The sequence below is a fragment of the Ostrinia furnacalis genome, unplaced genomic scaffold, assembly GCF_004193835.3.
Source record: "Ostrinia furnacalis isolate ACB-3 unplaced genomic scaffold, ASM419383v2 OfSCF7583, whole genome shotgun sequence".
In the NCBI taxonomy this organism is placed as follows: Eukaryota; Metazoa; Arthropoda; class Insecta; order Lepidoptera; family Crambidae; genus Ostrinia; species Ostrinia furnacalis.
The window spans coordinates 551,721-578,405 of NW_021137822.1; the positions used below are offsets into that span (position 1 = coordinate 551,721).

The following is a 26,685-nucleotide window of genomic DNA, read 5'->3' on the forward strand; positions in this document are numbered from 1 at the left end:
GGCCGACCGGCAGGCGTCGAAGTCGCCTCGGCCAAAATGGCGGCCACTATACGCTTGTGTTTCGTTTCTCTCCTCGCGACCGCACTCGCCCAGGATTACTACACTTCCCGAGTCGGCTCAAAACTGCCCTCATGCTACAACAACAGGCAACCGCAAGTGAGTTCTTTAGTGTCCACTGACAACGTGCAATGGTATGTTAGGGCTGTCAGGAATTGTAAGTACCGATTCTCGCCAGCCTCTTTCTTACGACTCGACGCGGCCTAAAGTTTTAAGATTAAGCTCTGAGAGCATAAACTTCTAATTCCGATCCTTTTAACGCAATATAGAGACTTGAGATAAACTTTAGAGTGGTTTGATTATTGTAAATTAAACTTTTACCAACTTTTAACGGCTAAGTGAGGGCAAGAATACGCGACCTAAATAAGTTTATGGTAGAGATCTTAAAAGTCACTTTGGCTGCACCAGGTGATTTCGTAAGAGAAACATTGTTTCTCTATCAAACCTAAGTTAGGTATAAAACAAAGATAGCATTTAGCGCATTGACCTCAAACTCAAGCGTGTTTATTTAGTACTCATTATGCTTAATCTGGTTGCTAACAGTTTTGGCAGATCGTAAGGTTATCGGTGTCGTGTCGTAACCAGGCCCAACGACTTTTGTTTACTCTAGGCTAGGGTGTTATCAGAGGCTAGCGGAACAAAGTTATCGGCCATCCGTTGTGATGCGTAATGACCATTGTAATGCTATTCGGTGTTTGTGCACGACGGACGACCCCGGATAGAAATTTAAATAGTTGTAAATAGTTTTCGTTTTGTTTCGATTTTGTATCGTTTTTTAATAGTTTGACAGTAAATAGTTTAACTTCGTAATACAGTCCACTTTTCTTAGTTGGTTCTCAATTAGTAATGTGTCGAGTCCTTAATTACTGATTAATAGGCGTATGTGGGACGTTGGAGATGTATAAATCATAGTTTATTTTAGAAAAACATAGAAATGTATAATTTGATAGCCCTTTGTTTTATGTATATCGATTAAACCTATAGTTTCGTCTAGTTATGAATGTCGAGTCATATTTATATTATGTAAATTAGATAGATAATTATGTGTAGATCTTTATAGTTATTTACTTTTAATTGGTGATAATCTTAATTAGCCATAAAGGCAATTAATGTGAAATAGTGTGGCCAAATGAGCCCTAATTTTTGTACAAATGATTTATTTGTAATTAACCCTGTACCTGTGTACCTTTATTTACCTATCGAATAGTAAGAAGTAATTTGTCTGAAAATAAATAACATAGATTCCAAAGAATAGTGGAAGAGCTAATTAGAATCCGATAAGAAATAGGTCATAATCTTAATTAGCCATAAAGGCAATTAATGTGAAATAGTGTGGCCAAATGAGCCCTAATTTTTGTACAAATGATTTATTTGTAATTAACCCTGTACCTGTGTACCTTTATTTACCTATCGAATAGTAAGAAGTAATTTGTCTGAAAATAAATAACATAGATTCCAAAGAATAGTGGAAGAGCTAATTAGAATCCGATAAGAAATAGGTCAAGGACATAGTTAAAAAATAGGTCACCGAATAGATAAAAAACAGGCTCTCTATACGGTATTGCCGCCCAGGGGGGGTCTAAATTAGAGTGAGAGGCAAATAGGTTTTCTCGCTCTAATAAAAGTAAATAAATATCGGGGTGCCATCCGGACCCAGTCAGTTCCGCGTTTTCTCCTCAACAAGCTACAACACCAAGCTCTCGCCACTGCTCCGAGGAACCGGTCTCAACCACCACAACCAGCGTTATTATTTCTGCGCTCCCCGCCCCTCTTCGTCTCGCTCCCCCGCTCGCGCTGCACCCCGCATCGCGCCGTGTCGGCGTACGGTATTCAGGGTCCGCACAGGGTTGCTACCCCATACCGTCCGGCACATTGAATTAGGTCTTTTAGTTACCTACTCAGATACGCGCATATCATGATCTCCTTTGCGACCAGTATTACCTTTTTAGTGGGTTTTTTTAGACTAGTTGGCCTAGTAACCCATTATTATTTGTGATTACCTTATTCTCCAAACGTGTAGTCTGCAACAACTGAGGTCATTCACAACCGTGGGATCAAACATAGTACAATCGTAGATAAGCCTGTAACATGGTGAATATAGTAAGCCAGCTAGCCCCTAGCCTAGGAAGACGTTCTTCCCTTTAGGGATTAGGAACCTATTAGATATCTTCTTGACGATTGGTGGTTATCATGACGTCATTATTACTTACACTTTACTAAGTTTCTGGATGTACTCGTAACATGTATATCCTTAAAACTTTGTAGTGTTCCCTTATTTAATGGTACTTTCAAATTATTTTCTTAAGACGGATATTTTAACATTTTAATGCTCAATTTATGTATGTACAAGTAAGATTCGGTATAGGTTGTCATGATGTTACGATAATCGAAATGTCACGTGACAAAGCGGACCTTTTGTGGTTAAGTTAGATTATGACGTCACACATTGTAAATGAATAGGTAGGGTAATTGCGCCGGTTTTCCGTCCAGCTCCTGTTTTCGTCCATTTGACCGACTTGCCACAAACAAATACGGAAAATTAGAATACAAACCTAACTTTCCGTGAAAGTTTGGACTTGTTACATTCTATAATATCTAAGTAACAGTTCTGTCCGCATGAAAATGTAATTTGACAAGTAATAACTCCAAAAAAATCTACGGAAGTTGCTGCTGCACACAGGTGAATGGAAAACGTCGTCAAGTTAGAAAAAAAACTGCCGGTAGGGAACTTTCATGGTATGTTTAGTTACTGTTTTAGCTACTTTACGTAATGTTTTTGGCAGGTATGTCTAATTATTAGCATAATAAACACTATTTTAAGGGTTTATTAAAGTTTTTGTATAGAAATCTTAGATAATTAAGTGGACTAATACTAGCATAACAATTTTGCAAGATTTTGGTTTTCGTCCACGTGGACGGAAACCCTGACACCTAGTTAATATTTTTAATAATCATTTTACTTCAATGGACCTACAAAATACAATGTTTTTTCTTCCAATATGATCTTTATTGCTATTACATTAAACATTTTAGTTTACGTCCACTTTTTAACAGTGATAAACCCATAAAAACCGTTAAAAAGATGTGGACGAAAACAAAAAACAGCTTTAAACGTTGTTGTGTTTTCGTCCATGACGTCATGAGCAAGCACTGGGGTGGACGAAAACCAAAATTAGCTATTCCTGTAGATTAGTTTTCGTCCATTTGTCCTTCGACCTATTGAAATATTTTCCTAAATTTAGGTAAGAAACTTATTTAAATCTTTTTGATATCATTTGAAAGCTAACAAAATTACCTTTCAAATGATATACCACAATCCATAGTTACTGTATTGTAGAGTTGGTTTTAAGTTAATAATTCAACTGCACCCTTTTTTCTACACAGTGGTCGAAAACTAGCGTACACTAGGACGAAAACTGATTTTTTTGGACGAAAACTAGTGAAATCGCCTCTTTTGCATTAAATATTTTTTATAAAAAAACCCGTGGTATTTACTTATTGTCATATAATATTAACTTAAAGTAGACTATATAAGGACTAAAACGACATATGATACATATGAGTAAGGGTATTTTAAGATATTCATTTCGCATCACAAAGTTGGCAACTCCGCTAATTGGACGAAAACTAGCGCACTTACCCTACCTAACTTCCTACTGCAACCAATCAGTGAAAGGATTGAAGACATTTATGAGTAATACTTATAATTTCTTTCAGCTGGAAAGATATCTGCACTATCCACGACATTATTATTTGCCAAATGTTAATGTTCCATTTGAAATGTCGACATTTACGGGTTTGCCGGAGCATGAAATGGTTGTTTTATATTCATTGCACTTCTCCGCGAAAATTGGTAGGCATAATACCGGACCGAAAAATGAATTTCAATCAATGGATTCAAGTGTAAGTTAGTTATTCTTTGCCATCTTCTGGCTGCATCATTAGTAATTTAATATTTACAGCCGATTTTGTTTTCAAAGACTTAAGACTTAGGTTCTACATTATGTTTGTTTACTCGTAAGATAGATTGCGCTATGAAGTCAGTACTAAATCAGTATAGATGGAACGTCTTGAAAACAGGCACTTTGGTAGAATGTAAATTTTTTTACATTAACTTGTATTTGGGTTTTAGAAATTTTGCCTAGGCGCAGATCCGACTTTTAGTCGGCCAATAGTTGAGCCCGATTTTTATTTGTATGAAAATCAAATCGGTGTAATGTACGCATTTCCATACATGCCCATTGCCCATACTGATTAACTGCTCGACTAAACTATCGGTCGATGAAAAATCAGTGGTCTGCGCCTAGGCTTAAAAAGACCGAGTCTGATAAAAAGTAGCACCATTATGTAGAGCAAAGAATATACGCCTGAATTGGTTGAATTTTTGCAAAGAACCAGATACACATACACGCATTTAATACCATTCCACCGTACCCTTTTGATGTTCACAAGTAGACGGTAGACGTATTATGATGCTAATTAAGGGGAACCTGTTATATCAAGATCTCCTTTTCTTTTCAAATATATTCAACTAGCTTTTGCCCGCGGCTTCACTCGCGTGAAATTTAGTTTGTCACATATCGTCATAAATTATAGCCTATATGTTATTCTGGGTTATAAACGATAATACTGTAAAGTTTCATCAAAATCCGTTCAGTAGTTTTTGCGTGAAAGAAACATCCATACAAACTTTCGCATTTATAATTAGTAGGATAGGATAGGATGAGTGTATAGCGAATGCATCGTCGTAATTTTACAACATTTTTATAATAGTATACGAACCAAAACCTTATAACCCTGAGATATTTGTGTAAAAATTAAGTAAGCTACTACTGCCTACTTATTTCAGTTGTAACCATTAAACCTAAGTACCTACCTATAACTACATTCACGAGTAATACGGCTTCGCTCACTTGCGGTGTGCTATTACAGTTTGTTAGCAGAATATGGATTGTATAATATTGAACTTTATTGGTTTGTTATAAAGACTATGCTTGCCATAAGTTCCTGCTAAGACTACTGTGATAAAGGTGATAAAATACTCAAATAAATAGGCGAATTTGACCGACCAATTTTTAGGGTTCTCACAGAGGAACCCTCATTAATTCCCATTACGTGGTCCGTCAGTTGGTTTCTTAAAATCTTTATACTCAAGAGCGCGTACCTATATCTCAATTGACCGTCACAATTTTTTAAAAACACGTTTGTACTTATCCTTATTACTTAGGCTGGGTTGCCCCATCTTACTTTAACTTTGACAAACGTCAAAAATCTGTCAAACTCCATACAAAATGCACCGGTTATCGTCATAGTTACCGTTAAAGTTAGGTGGTGCAACTCAGCCTTAGTTACCTGATATGTAAAAAATAAAGGAGAGAGTAATCCACGGGAACGTATCATTTGACAGCAAAAATAATTATTTATGTTTAAGAGTTTCTGACCCAGGAAACAACAACAACACAACAAATTCTCACGTGAGGGAAGCAAAAGCTTCACCTTAAAATCATCATGAGTGCCCGACCTAAGTCTTACGCAATGATTATAGCATGACTAAAGCCGTGTTGACGCGGCGATGTGAATGCCCGGCGACGGTTTATTTATAGACCACCTATTTTGGCGGCAAAACTACCATCTGGGATGCTGAGCCGGTTTCCGTATAGTAAAACAGTTTGTAAACAATTGAAGTGGATGCAGAGGGATGGGCTTAGGCGGTAGTCTATCATGGTGGTTTGTGTACTAACCACCTCCAAGGTTTGAATCTCGCAGGGAGCAAATATTTGTGAAAATATGTGAGCACGAGGTTACGTCATGTATACCTGATTTTAGCAAAGGTAGAGTCGCAGCACTGCACATACAACTTCGTTCCAAAATAACACTAAGATACACCACATCAAATTGTCGAAATATTTATGCATATAGATGTACCGGCGACCCCAGGCTCAGCACAGGGTTAATTTTTGAGCTAGGTAAGGAATTAATATTTTTACAATAACAATTTATCAAATTACTTACATTTCTTACTGACCGCTACTGTACCACGAACATGCAACATAATTTCTTAGTTGTCGTTAATTTATATTTTCATTTAAAACCAAAGCACCTAAATGAAATAAGTGCAATAATATTTGAGTTACCAGTTACCAAGTGTGAGCCTACTCCTAACATCACCTTCGTTAGTGTGTTGTAAAACAGTTTTATGCCGTATCGTAAAAGGTATAATTGGATTTTATTTTGTTATTTTTTTGCATCAGCGAATTCGTGTTTTTTATGGACATTATCTCAATGGGTCCGTGGCCGAGTCCCCCAGTATTTGACGCACCCGTGGTGGACGCCCCCGATTTAAATAAATTTAATATCATATTTTTTTCGGCTTTTGCACTAAGTACAGTCAACGAAAAAAGTTTCACAAGCTAATTATTATACTAAACTATGCATGTTTGACGCTATTTATGCAATCTGGGAGCAAAATTTTAACCCAAAACCAGCAGTAATAAGAAACAAAAAACTTTTGTAGGAATTATTTCCATTTCATTAGATTCATTTTTGTGTTTAATTCTACTGGCCTAATAAATATTTATTCGTTTATAAACATTTTTGTGCCTGACTGTACATTTGTTTAAAAATTGCTTCAAATCGAATTTAACTGACCGGGGGCGTCGACCACGGGTGCGTCGAAAACTGGGGGACTCGGCCACGGTCCCATCTCAATTTAGTAATGTACATTCATTATAGAGATCATAATTCGATAAACTTCAATAGTCAATGACTAATAAAATTACCTTGTTGAATTTTTATCAAACATGACCTTTCTGTTTTCTCATATTTTTTCTGTCTATAAATCTTATTGAATTTATTAAAAATAGAAGTTCAAACGAAGACGCGAGTATAGATATTACCTATTATAAGATATTATTACATATTGCTTAGAAATCAGCCAAGAGGAGAAATCAAGCTTTAGAAGTTATCTGAAATTAGCCAATTACAGGTTCTTAAGATTTATGATAAAAATATATTATTTTAAAATTGAGTTGTCTAAGCTTACTCGTAACTTAAAATAATCACAGCTACATTACATCTGGCACAGGTAGATAGGGACCGTTATAAAAACAAACATTTTATCTTTACAATATTAGACTCATCTGTCTAATTATAGACTCTCCTTCTACCCTCATTAATTAGTCCCCAGTTTGGTAACGCGCCCGGGCGAGCGTCGAACCCGTTATCACTCTGGGCTCTGGTGAGCCAACAGGACGTCCGATAACCACTTATCACTCAGTTTATCTGGAGACTGTGTCGGATCGGGTGGGATCTGTACGGTTCTATGAAAAATGTTGATCTTTTGTCTCTTGAAAAGGTCAATTTAGTAATGGAATGTTGTGCTAATCTTCATCGGATGTAGGGCGAACACAATATTTCACAATCATTATGATTGTTAGTTCACTGTACTCGTCATAAAGTTAATATTCCTCCTTCGTACTCGTAGAACTTCTCTAGCAAGTATACTCGTAGTTATTTGCTAGTTTATTTTTCGATAAGAATTTTAACAAATGAGTTTTTACACCAGTCGTACCTTTTTTACACTGGCCGCTTTTTTTCATAATATTTTTTTTGTGGTGCACGTTTGTCATTTGTTTTAGCTACGCGCGAATGTGGTTCGCGTTTTTCTTTTGTTTAACTACGCGCGGACTAGAAAAATTATAACGTACCTATTGCAATTGTTTTTTTTACCTTTATAAAAGATTAAACTTTTGCTGTCCAACTAAAACTAAACGAAAACCTGGTCTCAAGGATAATCAGAAATATACAGATCTTTTACTACCGTGGTTCTAAACTAAAAGGATGCGAGTGGCGCAGGACCGGTCTTTGTGGAAATCCTTGGGGGAGGCCTTTGTCCAGCAGTGGACGTCTTTAGGCTGAAACGAACGAACGGCAAAGAAAGGTTGCAAGGGTTTTCTAGCCATATCTAAAAAAAAATCTATTCATGACTGATAAGTGATTTTAATATTTTTTATTTATCCAGCGGTGCATCCCCGAGTTCGAGAATGCTGCCTTCAATGTGCAGATGGAGGCCACCAACACGTGCGGAGACAATGGCGTCAAAATGTACTGCTTGCAGACGTCGGCTGGCACGTCCACGAGGTACCTAAAGTGCTGATTATGTCATCATCACGTTATAGATCGTTACATCCACGAAGACGCGCCCCACCATTCCTCCGCTAATGTTTGAGTGTTATCGGTACACGCTAAATTATCCACGCATACCTCCTACAATAATGACGCTCGGATTGCTCGGATCAAACTCCCGCACCCTGCGCTTTTCCCGACCAAAAATTGGTGGCGCGTCTTCGTGGGTGAAACGATCTATACGACGTAATATGTATCATTTCAGTCCATGTGGCGGCCCTTTCCATAAACACATATACGACTGACCTTCGGAACTAACAAAATAATTGGTAGGTTTTTGTGTTGTATATCTCTTAGCAGTAAAGAAAGATAACTCATAAACTTACTCGTACATTTAAGTATGTAGTAGGTACCATACAAAAAGCCTTTGACCAGTCCATTTATTACATAAGTCAGGTATCCTCAGAAAAAAATATCCTTGCTGGATTGGAGTCCATGGCTTTTAAACCGTGATGTTGTAGTGAGATTCTAAATTATTTTTTCGACGCCACAAGTAGCGGTAGAATTTTTATGAGATTGGTGACTCCTGAGATAAAATGTGAAGTCACTGGTTCGACTCATTCATAAATGTAAGAAAACTTGGTGATTTACTCTTGTGGCCGTGCTAAAGCCAAACGCTCTAAGGTTAAATGGTAGATAATAACATGAGGCATTAAATTAATAATTATAATTTAATTTGATGTCTTAATATATCTCTACTAGCGGCCGCCCGCGACTTCGTACGCGTGAATCCCATTTTTCCCGCTAATTCCCGTTCCCGTGGGAATTTCGGGAATTCCTTTCTTAGTGCACCTCTACGGTACCTAAGCTACGTCCCTTCCAAATTTCAAGTGCCTACGTTTAGCCGTTTAGGCTGTGCGTTGATCTGTCAGTCAGTCAGTCAGTTTCTCCTTTTATATATTTAGATAATATCCTTTGCTTCCTTCTAATATTAAATGTTTTGTTTGTCTCTGTGAAAAATAGAATTTTATGGAGATAAAGCAGCGGGTAAAAGCTAGTGGAGATATAAAACAATCGTTCGTTTCAGCGTCAAATGACGTCCACTGCTGGACAAAGGCCTACTCCAAGGTTTTCCACAATGCACGGTCCTGCGCTGCCCGCATCCAGGCTCTTCCCGCGACCTTTACGAGATCGTCGGTCCACCTAGTAGGTGGCCTGCCCACGCTACGTCTTCCAGCCCGTGGTCGCCACTCGAGAACTTTTCTGCCCCAACGGCCATCGTCTCTACGAGCTATGTGCCCCACCCACTGCCACTTGGTTTTAGCAATTCTGCGAGAATAAAACAATAAAGTAACTCTTGTTGTGTACTTCAGATCTTGCGACTACTGCCAGCCGGGCCTGTTCTCCAGCTACTACCTGACGGATCTGCATCACGAGACCGACAACCAGACCTGGTGGCAGTCGGAGACCATGAAGGAGGGCATCCAGTACCCAAACCAGGTCAACTTGACCTTGCATTTGGGTAAGCATCATTATATCATCCTAATGAGGGTTTTCGCGATTGAAAAATCCTCCAGATGGCAATACGTAGACGGGAGGTCCAAATGCTGCATGATTGGTGGATTTTGACATATCTGTCAATGTCATGTCAAAAATAACCAATCATGCAGCATTTGGACCTCGCGTTTACGTATTGCCATCTGGCGGATTTTCCAATCGCGAAAACCCTCATTAATGCACGCACTTTTAGAAGGTTTATGATTGGTGCAATGTATTGATTAAGACTAGGCGCAGACCATCGATTTTTAGTTGGCCGACAGTTGTGCCCGATTTTAAATTGTATGAAGAATCGGCCAAATCAAATCGGTGTAATGTGCGCACTTCCATACATGCCCATACTGATTAACTGCCCGACTAAACTATCGGCCGACGAGAAATCGATGGTCTGCGCCTAGGCTTATTGTGAAACGCAACGCAAACGGTGGACCGATGATCACCTGTTTAGGGACCGTCAGAACAGGTTGATGTGGAAATTCTTGGGGAGACCTTTGTTTAGCTGTGTACGTCCTTTGGCTAAAATGATGTTGATAACGATGATTGATTTTGAAACAAGTACATACGCGATAAGAAGATTTAATATTTTATACGCTGGAACCTTACTTTGTAGAAAAGAACGAAGCCCAGCGACTCCTTGCATTTTAAAGAGGAATTAAGTAAATAGCGTAAAAAAGACCGTGTGTCATATTAGGTGATCTTCACAAGTAGTACTGATGAGACCAACCCATTTGACTTCCAGGCAAAGCATACGATATCACCTATGTGAGGATTGTGTTCTACTCGCCCAGGCCTCAGAGTTTCGCCATCTATAAGAAGACCAGCGAGGACAAGGACTGGGAACCATTCCAGTACTTCAGGTAACTTTATGACATAGTTTTTTTTAATGGCTACTTATGCTATGCCTCTTGCCAGTGTCGAGTTAAAAATGACATAGTCTATTAACAGCCTTGAAGTATAACCAATGAGAGCGCAAATAAGGTAGCCCTTATCGGATTGGAGTTCTCATACTATCTGATGTTAAATCTTAAAAAAATAACATTTATGTAGACGAGGACATCCTCAACAAACCAGAAGCAATGTTTGTGAATACATACCTAAGTAAGATTGATCTTCACCAAACAAATCTTCTGCCCAGTGCATCATGCCGAGACACGTACGGCGTGCAGGAGCAAAGGGCAGCGGAGACTGGTGCAGAGACCCGCGCTCTTTGCACCAGCGAGTATTCCGACATATCACCCCTGTCGGGAGGAAACGTGCTGTTCTCAACCCTGGCGGGACGACCTTCGGCGTACACCTTCGATAGCAGTCCCGAATTACAGGTAAGAATTTTATTTCAACTGCCTCCTCAAAATCTAATGACTATTGTTTACTATAGTCAGCTACGTTTGGTTTTCTTATCATTTTGCCTTAATGCCGGTTGCAGACAAATCTCATTCAGACAAAGCAACGATAGCCGAACGGTGAAGGGGTCGGACTGGCCGACTCGTGATCAGGGGAACGCGGGTTCGATCCCTGCCGCCGCTCGACTATTGTGGAAACAATTCCACAATAGTCGAGCGGCGGCAGGGATCGAACCCGGTGGTGAGCTCACTCGTGACACAAGCATATTTAGCTTAGTACGAGGGGCCAACGGGACAATTAGTCCTATTAAAAAAAAACTTAAAATAAAAAAAAATAAAACCGACTCCAAAAAACCTACACTAAAACGTCGAAAAATAGGTTTTTGGAGTCGGTTTTTTTTTTTTATAAAATTTTACTTATTTCTTGCTTTTTAGTTAACTAATTATTACCTTGATGTTACCACTAAAGGTAGGCAGTACACTGAGACCAAAAAAAAAATTGGTTCATAATCGGCGGAGATATTGCAAAGAAAACATTCTCAATGAGGGTTTTCGCGATTGAAAAATCCGCCAGATGGCAATACGTAGACGGGAGGTCCAAATGCTGCATGATTGGTGGATTTTGACATATCTGTCAATGTCATGTCAAAAATAACCAATCATGCAGCATTTGGACCTCACTACCATCTGGCGGATTTTTCAATCGCGAAAACCCTCATTGCGAGGGACATGCAAACAGAAGAAGAAAATATAGTTCGTTGTACCAGGCCTGTTCATCTCCGCGAGTTTGCATCGAAAACAAAACACGCGCGACTACCCTCCTGAGATATCAAATCGACAGGACAATCACGAGCGAGTATTGACGCACGCACGTGTTCTTCACCCATTTGCATTGTAAAGACAATAAACCATATGTTTAGTCGGCCGTTTGGTGTAGTGATTCAGAACGGACTACTATGCCGAGAGGTCCCGGGTTCGATTCCCGGCCGGGCAGAAATTGAAATGATGAATTTTAATTTCTGTGACGGGTCTGGGTGTTACTATGTATAATAATGTATGTATTTAAAAAAAAAAAAGTATATAAGTAGTATATCCGTTAAGCTAGCACCCATAACACAAGCATATTAATTGCTTACTTTGGGGCTAGATGGCGCTATGTGAGATTGTCCAAAGATATTTATTTATTTATTTATATGTAAAAACGGTGGTGCAATTAATACTCTGCAGTATTTTTAACTGCCTGAATAATATTAGAAACACAAAATATAATTCATGCTTATTCATGTATTTCCTCCGCCATTTTTCGCAGTTTGGCACCTCACGTCACACATCATTTTACCGAAGTCAGCCCTATGTCTTCGGCGCAGTACCGATCACTGACGTTTGTCAACAAAATGGTGCTCGACTCTTGAGACAAGCTAAATTACACCATATTGTTAACGACATTGAGCATATATTTTTTTAAATACCTTCGCGAAGAAAATCTTCTGTAGGTACGAAGTACTTATTATTATTCTGTGGTTGTACCTACACCAATGGTGACATGCACTTGCAACGTTTTCCAGGAATGGGTGACAGCGACCGATCTCCGCATCTCCCTCGACCGCCTGAACACTTTCGGAGACGAAATCTTCGGCGACGTCCAAGTGCTTCAGTCGTATTGGTACGCCATTGCCGACGTGTCGGTCGGAGCCCGTTGTAAATGCAACGGGCACGCGTCGGTCTGCGACACACAGGACCTGCCCGATGGGACTAAGATGAAGTCTTGCAGGTAAGACGCGTGGATTCGAAGATATCGATGACGCATTCCAGTTAGACTGTGTTACCGACGATGTCACATGGGATTTCAATGTGACTTGAGGATCTTACACGTAACACCAAACACTGTCACCCGTCTATGACTTCCAGATGCGAGCACAACACAGCAGGCCGCGACTGCGAGCGCTGCCTGGACTTTTACAACGACGCTCCGTGGGGTCGCGCGTCGCCTACCAACGTGCACGAGTGCAAAGGTCAGTACTTCTGCGGCGCGAATTGATGATCTTTCACAGAAAACAAGTTTGATTCAGACAATAGGCTAGTTTCCTAAACAAATTTTTTTAGTCCGTCAATTTTATTATAAAGAAATATTGGACACGTATAATTTGAATTGTCAATCAAACAAATAATTACAAAGTTATAGTGCGTTGAAGTTCCGCGCGACGTCACAAAGTGCTGCACTTTTACGCACTCACTGACGTTACGGGCCTTTACTTTAGAACTTTGGCACGCTTTATCTCTTTACATTTTCATTAGTTTTAAAAAGTGAAAAATACGTGTCGAGTAGTTTTTGATAAGCTAACTGACGGACTAATTAAAACTCTTGCTTTTTTACCCAGGAAACATCCCTATTTAGATCTCTACTGTGCACTAGAAATAATCAGTACTTGAAACTTGCGAAGCCTATCGTTGATATACTTACAAAGAAAATGCTTCCCTCTACAAATTTTGCTTCAAATATTGTCTGGCTAGTGCTGGTTTATATGCTATAGGCGATTGTTTTATTAATATGACTACTTAGTTGAACCACAGATCAAGATGAACTAAAAATTTTACCTATCTGATAAATTGGTGCAGTTTCAATGAAGTCTACAATAGAAAAACTCATCTATCCGTACTTACCGCACAGGTAGAAATTGAGCGGAAAGGTGAAGGTTCATTCAAAATAAACTTAGAAATCCAGTTTTATTTTAAGAAAACTGCGTAAAGAGTTGCATCTCAAACTAAATTCGTGGGTTCAATTCCCACCTGAGGCAATTTGCCCTTCAAGTTTTTAAAAACTAAATTTATAGAAATCAACTTTTCTGTTTGAAAGTCCTACCTACATATATAAAACATTCATCATGTAGAGAACCTAAAGTAAAGGAGATAGTAAACTAAGCTAAATATCTATTGCATTTTAATTTGCAAAGCATTCTGCGAATCATTACTAAACTTCACGAAGCGAAATCTAACGCCAGCGCCTCGCATGCTAAGCGAACTCAGCAGATTTTGCTTTATCACTTACAATTTTGCCTCGCATAAGTACCTAAGCTAAAAATTACACTGTATACCTACTCTTATACAAATCAAGTTATTATATTTTATACTAAGACTAAGTTAAAGATCACATGTTTCCATGAATGACTTGATGAAAATATAAGTATGTTATTCCTTTATTCGTTGTTCTTCTTTTCTCTGAATTACGATACAAAGAGTGTCCGTTGTTTCATTAATTAATTCTTTTGGTTTGAGTCATCGTTTAATTAATAAAGGCATATTAACGAATACCTAGTATCTAGTAACCCTCGGTTCAACCCATGATACTGAGAATTAATTTTATTCTAATGACATATTTGAGAGTTTATTTGATTTCTTAAGCTTCGCGGTAATGTGTGTCATGAAAGTTTTTGATTACTTATAGCTAAGTCATCTTATTGTTACAATAAATGTATTATGTTGCGACTCTGTTTCTACTACTAAAAACACTCAATCACTCAAACCAAGCAATTCTAAAGATGTTCAGTCATCATTTCTGATCGCAGCGTGCAACTGCAACGGGTTTTCGAACAAGTGCTACTTCGACAAGGAGTTATACGAACGCACCGGCCACGGCGGCCATTGCATCGACTGTGCAGAGAACAGGGACGGACCCAACTGTGAAAGATGCAAGGAGAACTTCTACCAGGGCTATGGTGACATCTGTCTGCCCTGTAANATCTGATGACAGAGCTTACATTATTTCTACTTTTGACCACCATGAGCGCTGCGATAGATTATGTTACCCCCACCTAGTACTTCGCACCCAGCGAATAGCAAACGATTTTGGATAAAGGAGCTAAGTATTGCTTCGACTGTGCCGAGAACAGGGACGGACCCAACTGTGAAAGATGCAAGGAGAACTTCTGCCAGGGCTACGGTGACATCTGTCTGCGCTGTAACTGCAACCCCACTGGTGAGTACCTACATTATAGCAAACGATTTTGGATAAAGGAAGTAAGTATTGCTTCGACTGTGCCGAGAACAGGGACGGACCCAACTGTGAAAGATGCAAGGAGAACTTCTACCAGGGCTATGGTGACATCTGTCTGCCCTGTAACTGCAACCCCACTGGTGAGTACATTATAGCAAACGATTTTGGATAAAGGAAGTAAGTATTGCTTCGACTGTGCCGAGAACAGGGACGGACCCAACTGTGAAAGATGCAAGGAGAACTTCTACCAGGGCTATGGTGACATCTGTCTGCCCTGTAACTGCAACCCAACTGGTGAGTACGTACACCTTGGCAAACTGTTTTGAATAGGAGTCATTGCATCAGATGTGCTGAGAGCAGAAGGGCCTTACTGCAAAAAGCGCAAGAAAACTTATATCAGGACTTAAGAGACCTTGGTCTGCCCTGTAACTGGAACCCATAAAATACTTGCTTGGGTTGCTATTAAACCTAGCTAGGATAAGGAGCCAATGACAGAATCTATACTGTATGCACGTAAACGTCTCCATCCCATTATTGTGTTTGTTTTGTGACAATCATATGACTACCACTGCTGAATTATTGACTATAACAACTACATTTAAATATCCACAGGATCCCGCAGCCTCCAATGTAACGCGGAAGGCCGGTGCCAGTGCAAGCCTGGCGTGACGGGCGACAAGTGTGATGCTTGTGCACCAAACCACTACGAGTTCACCACCATGGGCTGCAAGCCTTGCGGCTGCGAGGAGGCTGGATCCTACGCCAACTCGCCGCAGTGCAACCCTGACACTGGCGTGTGTGTCTGCAAGCAGAACGTCGAGGGGAAACGGTGTAGAGAGTGAGTCTATGCTTCTTGTTCAGGCGTAGCTAGAGGACTCGATCCCGGGATCCCGAGATCCCGGACTATATTTGGCCCCGAAAATTTCGAGATTGAATTTGCCTAGTCCCGAGATTTACGGGATTGGATACAAAATAATAAAAAATCATATAAAATTATTGCGTGAAACGATATGTATACTCTTTTTTGACATTTGAATTTGAATAAGCCAATTTTATTACAACAACATTGAAACGAAGTCTTTTAGTGATTTGTTGATTATATCAAAGATTTATTGGTATATTAATATGATATTCGCATAGAACAAGTATTCCGAGATCGCCTATATACAATCTCGTAATCCCGGGATCAGAAAAAAGGTCCAGGATCGAATCCTCTAGGCGTAGCATCTGTGGTTCCAAACTCTTACAAAGCTAAGCCTTCAAAGCACAAGAGAACCGGCATCTTCTGGGCAAGCTTGCTCCAAAATAAATCGCATAATTATGTATACCTTCTTCTTCCTCCCTTTAAGTAACTCTGATAAATTGTTGTCATTTTCCAGATGCAAACCAGGCTTCTTCAACCTGGACATCAACAACGAGTTCGGCTGTACGCCGTGTTTCTGCTTCGGCCACTCCTCTCAGTGTAGCTCGGCGCCCAAGTACCAAGCGCACGAGTTGAGCGCGCACTTTATAAGAGACTCTGAGCGGTGGGGAGCAGAAGACGACCAGCGGAGGCCGGCGCCGCTCATGTTCAACGCCAACACGCAGAATATAGGTAACTAGCGGCCGCCCACGACTTCGTTCGCGTGGATCCCGTTTTACCCCCTTAGGGGTGGAGTTTCGTAAAATCCTTTCTTAGCGGATGCTTACGTCATAACATCTACCTGCATGCCAAATTTCAGCCCGATCCGCCCAGTAGTTTGATAGATCACTATGTCAGTCAGTCAATCAGTCACCTTTGAGTTTTAGATTTAGGTTAAGGGTACTTCTCATTTACACTCAAATTTGATGGTCACACAATAATAGTTCATAAACGGTATAAGTTAGAACAATAACTTTGAAATCAGGTGATAACATATCTATTTAGCTACATACAAAATAAATTTTATCGTAATAGAAGCAAAAATAATACGAAAACATCACATGAAACGATACAAAACGGGGTCATTTTTCGCGTTCTCATCGTGTCACACCTTCGGTTGCAATGAAACATTTGGTTGCTGCATTCACAATTTTCATTCAATTTGTGTGTAGCATATACTAAAATCATCGTAATTAAATATACTTTCCACACAATAGTAAAAAAAATATCTTCTTATAATTATTTTGAATTTAGGAAGGAAAATACGTTGGTCACACGATTTCAGGTACCTAAAATTTTGAGTAATCATACAAGATTGCCGTTAAACCGAACACCATCAACCAATCACTGTGTTCTATTCGGTTAGCGTCAGTCGCGCTCCTGCCATTGCGGAGGTGAGATAAGTCGATCGTCGCTCCGCGAAAAAAATACGTAACTTTTTGTGATTATCCATAGACATTCCGTCGCTTGCTTGATCAATATTTTCTACCTCTAAAATTTAAACAATTTAATTGAAACTTAGGCCATTGAAAACTTAACATGTTAGACTTATTTGTGTAGTATTCGACTTGAACCGTTAAACTCAAATTTAGGGATAATGAATAAAAAACTAAAATTTTCGTCACCTTCGTGGCATCACCTTCGTGGTGTTTTATACACGAAGGTGATTTTAGGCCACGAAAGTGATTTCTTGCTTTGGTTTATTTTAAAATATAATGACTGGTGTTTAAGTTTTTACAATATTTTAATAACGAATAAATTATACGTGTTAAGTAGAGTTCAGTACATCAATAAAAAAATAAGGGCCTCGTATTTTTTTTGTCTGTCTGACTGTATGTATGTCTGTATATGTGACTGTGTATCTGTTTGTAAGATAAATTTAATCTGAAGTTTGAGTTAAAAGTTGTACAACAAAAATACGAGGCCATCTGGCCTCAATAAATAAACATATTTTTTGTTGAGGGACTGATAAGTTAAGAGTTCTTTTTTATTGAGGTACTGATAATCCTTTTTTTTTGCTTCTTTAGGATTTCAGAATGCCACCAGTATCACCCTTAAAACCAATTGCGTAGAATCTTGTAACTTAGTAGGTGACGTTATCGGTAAAATTTTATCTTGTATTTAACTACCTACCTATTTATATTATGTTATTGCCATTTATCTATGAAAATAAGACAAAATATATGTTTTATAAATACTTAAGAGTCATTTACAGTAGTAAAGTTTGAAATAATTATTGCTGTGAAGTACAGAATCACTTTCGTGGCATCAAAAAATTCAAAACGTTAAAGCTTCCAAACCAGACTTCACTATTTGACTGATTTACTGAGAATACACTCTTCACATCAAGCGCTACAATTTTTGTTTACAAAAAGTTGAAATAAGTTAAAAATAAAATTTGCCACGAAGGTGACGATGAGAACCGTGGCGATGAGAAATACCCTTAAATAACTTTATTGTGCTTCGGTCACTCGTCTCAGTGCGACTCAGCGCCAAAATACAAGGCGCATGAACTGAGCGCACATCAGATACTCTGAGAGGTGGAGAACAGATGATGAACAGAGGAGATCGACGCTCATGTTCAACGCTAATACGCAGAACGTGAAAATAATAACTGTTTGTTACAAAATTCTAGCAGCTCATCATGTCGAATCATGTTTGTAATCCCTATCCAATGCAGAACTACTTAGTTATTTTTAAGGTTCTTCAGGATCATTAGACTCTATTGCTTACTTGTATATGATGAAGAACAAAATGTAAGTAACAAGTGGACTTCATCTACATTTCTGCTTCGCACGCATTAATCATTATTATTCTTTTCATTACAGCCGTGCAATCAAATGGTCCCGAAATAATCTACTTCTTAGCATCGCACCAGTTCCTCGGAGACCAAAGACCCTCATACAACCACGACCTCAAGTTCACTCTTCGCCTCGGCGAAGCTCGCGGTTACCCGTCAGCTCAGGACATCATACTAGAAGGAGCTAGATCCTCCATATCCATGAACATCTATGGGCAGAACAATCCAGAACCTTCTGACCAGGTATGAGACAAATTGTACATAGAGGCTAAGCGATGCAAATGCTACTGATATTATTTTGGCTGCGCGATATTATTTACCTTAGCTGGTTTTAGAATACGCCACTTTCTACTCTTTTATCATACGCCCATAAAAGTGCCGTGATTAATAATGACTCCATTTGTTACAGTCTCAAGAATATAGCTTCCGCTTGCATGAAGATCCTCGGTATGGATGGACTCCCACGCTCTCCAACTTTGAATTTATGTCGATCCTGCAAAACTTGACCGCCATCAAGATCCGTGGCAACTACAACAAGGGGGGCACAGGTTACCTCATGAACTTCAAGTTGGACACTGCCAAAGTGGGAAGGGAGAGGGGATTCGCCCCCGCTAACTGGGTGGAGAAGTGCTCGTGCCCGAAGGCCTACGTGGGAGATTATTGTGAGGAGTGTGCCCCAGGGTTCAAGCATGAGCCCGCTAATGGAGGCCCGTACTCCGCTTGCATTCCTTGCGACTGTAACGGACACGCGCACATCTGTGACACTGCTACTGGTGAGTAATCATACATTTTGTGATATATTGGAATAAGTTTTGTTCTTTTGCAAATCTTTTCTGAGAAGAATATTTTTATATTATGTTAATACGTATGTACATAATTACACAATAGTGTAGTTAATTCCATTTATCAGCAGTCCCCTTACCCATAAGTACGAGTGGGTACTTATGATTAGGTTGCCTAAATTGATTTTTTTCGTATCGTTTCTGCCCAAAGGTAGAGACAGAGGAAGCAATGGCATTAAATTTGCCTTTTTGCACTTATTAATTTGGCATTTCAGTTTCATTAAATGAATAAAAATATTTTAATTTTTAGGCGCTAGCTTTAGACATTCTTCATATTCAACATAAGGTTGTAGTTAAGACCTTAATTCTAGTGACGTGGACATTCTTCTTACTTGCTTCTCACTTACGTTCCAGGGTTCTGTATCTGCAAACACAACACAACCGGCAGTAACTGCGAGCTCTGTGCCAAAGGCTTCTACGGAAATGCCATCGCTGGTACCGCTGAAGACTGCAAGCCCTGCCCCTGCCCTAAGGACAGTGGGTGTATCCAACTCATGGATTCCAGTATCGTGTGCACTGACTGTCCTGAGGGATACGCTGGTAAGAACTTTTTTTTAGTACTGTACTGGAATTTAGTTGTTTCCAGGAGATCTGGCAGGATTGAAAAAACTGGACAATGTTTTCTTTGGTATACAGGCGGTTGCAACACGTAGTGATTATTGAATCGGTGGTCTTAACCTGATAATGAAATAATCGTCTCAATATAATGATATTGAATTTACTTATCCCCCTTAAAAAAATATCCAATAACAAGGGTACACTGAGCGGGTTTACTCGTCCCCACCTTTACTTTTATGCAAATAATGGCATTGGTTGATCATCATTATACTCGCCACATAAGAAAAAATGTGATTTCCATTGCTTTTATACAGAAGCCTAATACTTATAAAATAATGAAAAATAACTATGTCTGTGTAAAATTGTACCATTGAATTTATGTGGTTTCCTGAGGATTTTGTAGGTACTTGGGGTAACATTTTGTTTTAACTTTCATATAGGAATGATATGATGCTCCAGAGATTTACCATCAGGTAATCCGTCTGCTCGTTTGCCTCATGTCCCATAAAAAAAAGAGAAATCCTTAAAATCTTTTTGATACTCTTAATTCTAGGGTTGAGGTTCCATTCCAAAATAGTTGATACACTTAAGTATACTTTCTACCACAGGACCGAGATGCGAAGTGTGTGCGGACGGACACTTCGGCGATCCAACTGGCCAGTTCGGACCGGCGCAGGAGTGCCAGGAGTGCCAGTGCAATGGAAATGTTGATCCTAACGCGGTGGGCAACTGCGACCGGACTACAGGGGAGTGTCTGAAGTGCATCTACAACACCGCCGGGGACCACTGCGACAAGTGCTTGAGCGGTGAGTGTCTGATAGTTTTTTCATGTGTTTCGGTTTGTTTAGCAAATTATTGTACCTAGTTTCTGTCATACTACGATTTATTAATACAAAAATTCACGTAGGCTAATGAATACTTTTTTGTTCAGGATTCTACGGAGACGCCCTCGACCAGAAGAACAAAGGAGACTGCAAGCCTTGCGAGTGCCACGAAGCGGGCACCCAAGAGAGCCCTGAGGGACCCCCTATGTGTGACGGCCTCACTGGCTACTGCTCCTGCCGCCCGCATGTCATTGGCAGGAACTGCGACAAGTGCGAGGTAGGGGAGACTGGGTACGGTTGAAACAAAGGACGGTTGAAACAGAGCAAATATCTCGTAAACGGTTCCGCGGGGAGTGAGGGGTCCTAGGGGAAAAAGAAGCGGAAGACAGGTCTGAACACGAATTTAGTGCCTAATAACTTCCTAACGCGTTGACGTTGTGTATAAAACACCATTTTGTTTTTTACTACCCAAAGTAAGTATTTTTCTTCAGACATTAACGCTTATACTAACTGTTCTTTTTATGTGAATGTATCGAGTGTGCGTTTGCTATTATAATGAAGCTTGTAGAATAAGGGACAGTAACTATTTTTTATGTGTGATTATTAGTGTCGAAACTATAAAGTATATTTTACCAAAAGTGGGGTTGGGGACGGTTGAAACATTTTTTTTGGGTACGGTTGAAACAGAAAATGTATTAAAGTTTATTTTTTGTAAATGCCGAGAGTTTGAGTAAGGAAGATTTCCAGGGAGGAAATTGACTTGGTAAAGCATAAGAGGAGGTAAAAGTTGGAGATTCACTGCGGAAAGCGACGGAAAAGTATGAAAAAAATAAAGATTTCCGTAACTTTACTCACAATGTTAATATTATTTTATTATTAGTGTTTATTAGATTTGGAAATATCATTTATTTTATCATATTTCTGTTAATTTTTTTAATTTTTACTACTTATCAAAGGCTAATTAATGTTTTAGAAATATTAAATACTTAGACTGATTAATGTCGTCATGTGGTACCATAATTTTAATATTCGTAGTATTAATGATACATAACACACGTTTTATTAGTAATTATTGCATTATTTGTATGTATTTCAACAGACCCCAATCGCTGTTTCAACCGCCCCTGGCATGGGGACGGTTGAAACAAAATTTCTTTTTTTTTAAATTTCGTATATTTCCAAAAATAGTAACCCGGGAACTATAATGATACAGCCATATCATAGCTAAAACTTCAAATTTCAATTTCACGTATCGTAATCGTCACTTGGTTATTAAATAACAAAATTATAGACAATAAAAGCAAAATTGTTTCAACCGTACCCAGTCTCCCCTAAGATTGACAGACGATAGAACAATGGTGACTGTAAGCCTTGCGAGTGTCACGAAGCGGGCACCCAAGAGAGTCCTGAGGGACCCCCTATGTGTGACGGCCTCACTGGCTACTGCTTCTGCCACCCGCAATTCATTGGCAGGAACTGCGACAAGTGCGAGGTAAGATTGACAGACAAAAGCATAATCGTGACTGTTAGCCTTGCGAGTGTCACGAACCGGGCACCCAAGAGAGCCCTGAGGGACCCCCTATGTGCAACAGCCTCACTGTCTACTGACGTCTTCGACCAAAAAACCAAGGGCGACTGCAAGCCTTGCGAGTGCCACGATACGGGCACCCAAAAGAGCCCTGAGGGGCCTTTACTTTTCCACTATCAGATTATCAGGCTTCTTTAAAAGCTGGAATTTATTCGCGTGTATCATAACTGTTTTTTTCTTCTAGGACGGCTACTACAACATTGACTCAGGAGAGGGATGCATTCCTTGCGACTGCCACCTGGAGGGCTCGTACAACGCCACCTGCAACCCATACACCGGCCAGTGCTACTGCAAGCCGGGCATTGATGGGTAAGTGTGCCATTGTTGTTTTGTTTGTAGGGCTGCTTGTGCATTAGGCTATTTGACACCATTCCCCAATAATTCGAAATCATTGAGAAAAAGTCTCGTTTTGACAGTTTTAAAAAGTACGTCAATTGATTTGGTGTCAAAAAGTCTATTATGTACATCCTTAGATAAAAGTACCATAAAAGCCTCCAATACTATAAATAATATTCCCGTTCGTTTAATGCATAGTATGTCTATGCTAAAGTGAAAGAATTCCAAAAGCCGCTATTGGTGAAAAGATTCTGTCTCTCAGAGAGAAAAGAGAATTCTTAAAATCTCCAGAATTGACTCGAAATTCCGAAATACAGTAGGTAGGTACCTATTATACAGGGTGTTAGGTAAATGGGTATATGAGCCGACACTAGCCCATGTTAACATGGTCATATAAATGGTATGATGAAGTCAGAAATTTGATATCATCATTTTTTTTTAATTCTCATACAAAATACATTTTATAAAATCCGATTCGTATGAAAATTAAAATAATTAAAATGAAGATATCAATTTTNCCATTTACCTAACACTCTGTATTGTTGCGAAATATTGTAAGATTTTTTTGACCATACAGCAAGCACTGCGACCATTGCCGCGCGTACCACTACGGCTTCTCAGGCACGGGTTGCCTGGACTGCGACTGCGACGACTGGGGCTCCACCAACTACCAGTGCGACGTGGCCGGCCAGTGCTCCTGCCAGGAGAATGTCGAGGGCCGCCGCTGTGACAGGTAAAATACCAACTAATAAGAATAATCTCATAGCCACATCATCATCATTTCAGCCATAGGACGTCCACTGCTGAACATAGGCTTCCCCCTATGATTTCCACAAAGGCCGGTTGGTTTGCCTGCATCCAGCGCCTTCTTGCTACCTTTTTGAGGTCGTCGGTCATCGGAGGTCCTACGCTGCGCTTTCCAGTAAGTGACCTACACTCCAGAACCTTGCTGCCCCATCGGCCGTCAGTGATTTCCACACCAATGATTTCCACAAAGGCTGACTGGTAGAGGCCTGCATCCATCGCCTTCCTGCTACCTTTGTGAGGTCGTCGGTCATCGGACTGATTTCTGATTCGATCTCGTAAAGAAACACCGGGCTACCCTCTCCATAGCATGCTGTGCAACTTTGAGGCCCATAGTGAGAGGCCTATCTATCTACTTATTCTTGGTAGCAAGAGATGCGCCGCTCTTAGATTGTTCTGCAGCAAATTGCGGAGACGGAAGTCTTAATTCAGAAAGTCAGTCTTTAAGAACAGTTCATCTCTTGCAAAAGCTGCTTGTAAAGCTAGCCCATTTCTGAAGATCAATCGAGATTTTACATAATTTGGTAACGAGAGGGATTCTGACATCAAATCAGGCTGGTCTATTCATGTAAGACCGGTATAATAATATCAGGTGTTGAAGTATGAAATTGCCGTTTTGGAGAGTGAGTATTACAAAAAATCATTTCTTACAAACTTTATTACGAAAAAAAAATTTTTTTGAGAAAACAGAAACCAAATTTTATAAAGTTTTATCTTTAAAGAATGTTTTGTGATTATGTTTAACTTTCAATAAATTTAAAATATAGATATCTTTGAAAAAAAAAAAAAAAACCTAATGAATATTGAACAAAAATAAAGATGGCAATTTCATACTTTACCCCCCTTTAGTGTCTTAATAAAACATCTATTTAAATATTTAAAAATTAAGCTCTTTAAAAAGTAAAACAAACTAACATAAATTATATTTAGAAAAATTCATGTACGTCCTTTTGCGGGAATGGCCTTCCAAATCACGCTAGCCGGTCCGCCGGTCGACGTCGGCTCCTGCGCAGGCAGAGCGCCAGTCGCCGCCTGGCAGCCGCGCGCATTGTATGTATGTACAGTAATGTACAACTTACTTTTATTCACAGTAATGTCAACCTAGAAAACTGAGTGTAAACGTATGTACAACAAAGTTCAAGTAAGTACAGGTTTGTTAGGACGGTTCCCGCAGAAGTACATCTGCTTGTTCTGACTATTGGACAACTTGTAAATTATCTACCTACATAAAATTTGTTAATTTCTCATGTAAGTGACTGTAATGTTTTTAATGAGAAATAAATGTTCTTTAAACCTATGTAGTCGGAAGAAACAAAACGCTATAATATAAAAATTAACCAAGACCAAAACGAACTTGATTGCGATTTCTAGTTCGTTCGTTCGTTTCAGCCAAATGACGTCGACTGCTGGACAAAGGCCTGCCCCAAGGATTTCCATAACCACCCTTTCTGCGCAGCCCTCAACCAGGCTCTTCCCGCGACCTTCACCAGATCGTCGGTCCACCTAGTGGGAGGCCTGCCCACACTATATCTTCCGGCCCGTGGTCACCACTCGAAAACTTTTCTGCCCCAACGGCCATCGTCTCTACGAGCTATGTGCGCCGCCCACTGCCCTTGATTTTAGCAATTATGTCGGTCACTTTGGTTCCCCTGGGGATCTGCTCATTTCTGATTCGATCACGCAGATGTATGGAGAACAAAAAACGGCGCGCCGACGGGCAGGGCTGCGAAGACTGCCCGCCCTGCTACAACCTGGTACAGGACGCCGTCAACGACCACCGCAAGGAGCTCAAACAATTGGACGAGGTAAATACATTCAGTTGGTATTCGATGCTTGCGTAAGTGAAGCGGAAAATCGAACGCACAGCGTTGAATAGAGCTCTGTGATTGGTTCATGTGTCACCCTCAGTAAGACCTCATAGTAATGTTTGTGAATACGGGCGTTAATATTTGGATTTGGTGCGGTCCACACAGCTTATGACCGCAGTCTGTAGAGAAACACTATCGGCCTTATTAATAAAAGTTACACCCTAGTTGAACTCTTAAGCCAGAGCTAAAGTTGTCATTTAGTATGGAAATGCCATTTCATCCTAAGTCGCGATCCTCATCAGTGAGCGACCGAGGAAGAAGAAGAACATTTGAACAAGGGCACAAAATACGAGGGCTACCACACCTATCCACTTCCACTATTTCTTATGCAGGCACAACGCTGGTCTTTGATTAATTCTAACTGATTTCTATCTAGTACATGTGCTTCACTATATTTTGTTTCACCATATAAACGGAACAAGACGTTAGGTAATTCCTTTTTTACTCTCCTTTTATTACGTTCAGGTATAGAAATTCATCAACATAATGCCAGTTAAATTAACTCAAAACATGACGATCCCGGCAATGTTTGTGGTTTGTACAAAAAACAGAATTCTGAAGTCAATGCTACCAACTAAATAATATTTCAATAACAACAGATCCTGGCGAAGATATCCAAGACACCAACAGTGGTCGAGAACCAGGACTTCGACAACGAGCTGCAGCGAGTGCGCGGCGAGATCGAGCGCCTCATACAGGATGCGCAGACGCAGCTGGGCGCAGGACCCGGGGCCAGCCTCACGGAGAACCTCTCGGAACTCGCCGACAGGCTCGCGGATGTAAGGTAAGTGTGTACAGCAGTGCAGGGAAAGCTGGCTGGAAAGAAGATTTGTATAATTAACTTAAAAAAAAACCGACTTGAAATGCGTGAACACAAAAAAAACTAAAAATTGAAAATATTTGGTATAAAAAAGTTCATCCCCAATTTTCCACCCTTGGGGGTGAAATATTTTCTTCAAATTCGCATGAAACCACCCTTTTGATAATACCTATTCAACAAAAAAATAATCGTTCAAATTGATTTATAATCGGCGGAGATATTGCGTATAAAAAGTTCATCCACAATTTTCCACCCTTGAGGGTTGTTTTTTCTAT

At 39.8% G+C, this 26,685-nt stretch overlaps 1 protein-coding gene and 1 long non-coding RNA gene across 3 annotated transcripts; both read left to right on the forward strand.

Moving 5' to 3' along the window:
- Positions 1 to 26,394, forward strand: LanB2 (laminin subunit gamma-1). 2 transcript variants are annotated; one of them, XM_028321869.1, is made up of 20 exons: positions 1 to 156; positions 8,078 to 8,196; positions 9,555 to 9,703; positions 10,478 to 10,595; positions 10,874 to 11,057; positions 12,644 to 12,849; positions 12,987 to 13,090; positions 14,642 to 14,796; positions 15,179 to 15,209; positions 15,682 to 15,907; positions 16,449 to 16,663; positions 18,799 to 19,013; positions 19,180 to 19,543; positions 19,967 to 20,152; positions 20,779 to 20,976; positions 21,102 to 21,271; positions 22,767 to 22,891; positions 23,496 to 23,651; positions 25,407 to 25,527; positions 26,190 to 26,394. In XM_028321869.1, the coding sequence occupies exons 1-20, from the start codon at positions 37 to 39 to the stop codon at positions 26,376 to 26,378; spliced, it is 3,351 nt and encodes a 1,116-aa protein (XP_028177670.1). In that variant the 5' UTR covers positions 1 to 36; the 3' UTR covers positions 26,379 to 26,394. The 2 variants fall into 2 exon arrangements, with proteins under 2 accessions (XP_028177670.1, XP_028177669.1); XM_028321868.1 differs by having other exon boundaries at positions 14,642 to 14,741; positions 15,124 to 15,209.
- Positions 760 to 1,929, forward strand: LOC114365337 (uncharacterized). Its single transcript, XR_003656938.1, has 2 exons — positions 760 to 1,345; positions 1,557 to 1,929. It is a non-coding gene; the product is annotated as an uncharacterized LOC114365337 (long non-coding RNA).
- Positions 26,395 to 26,685: the final 291 nt, after the last annotated feature.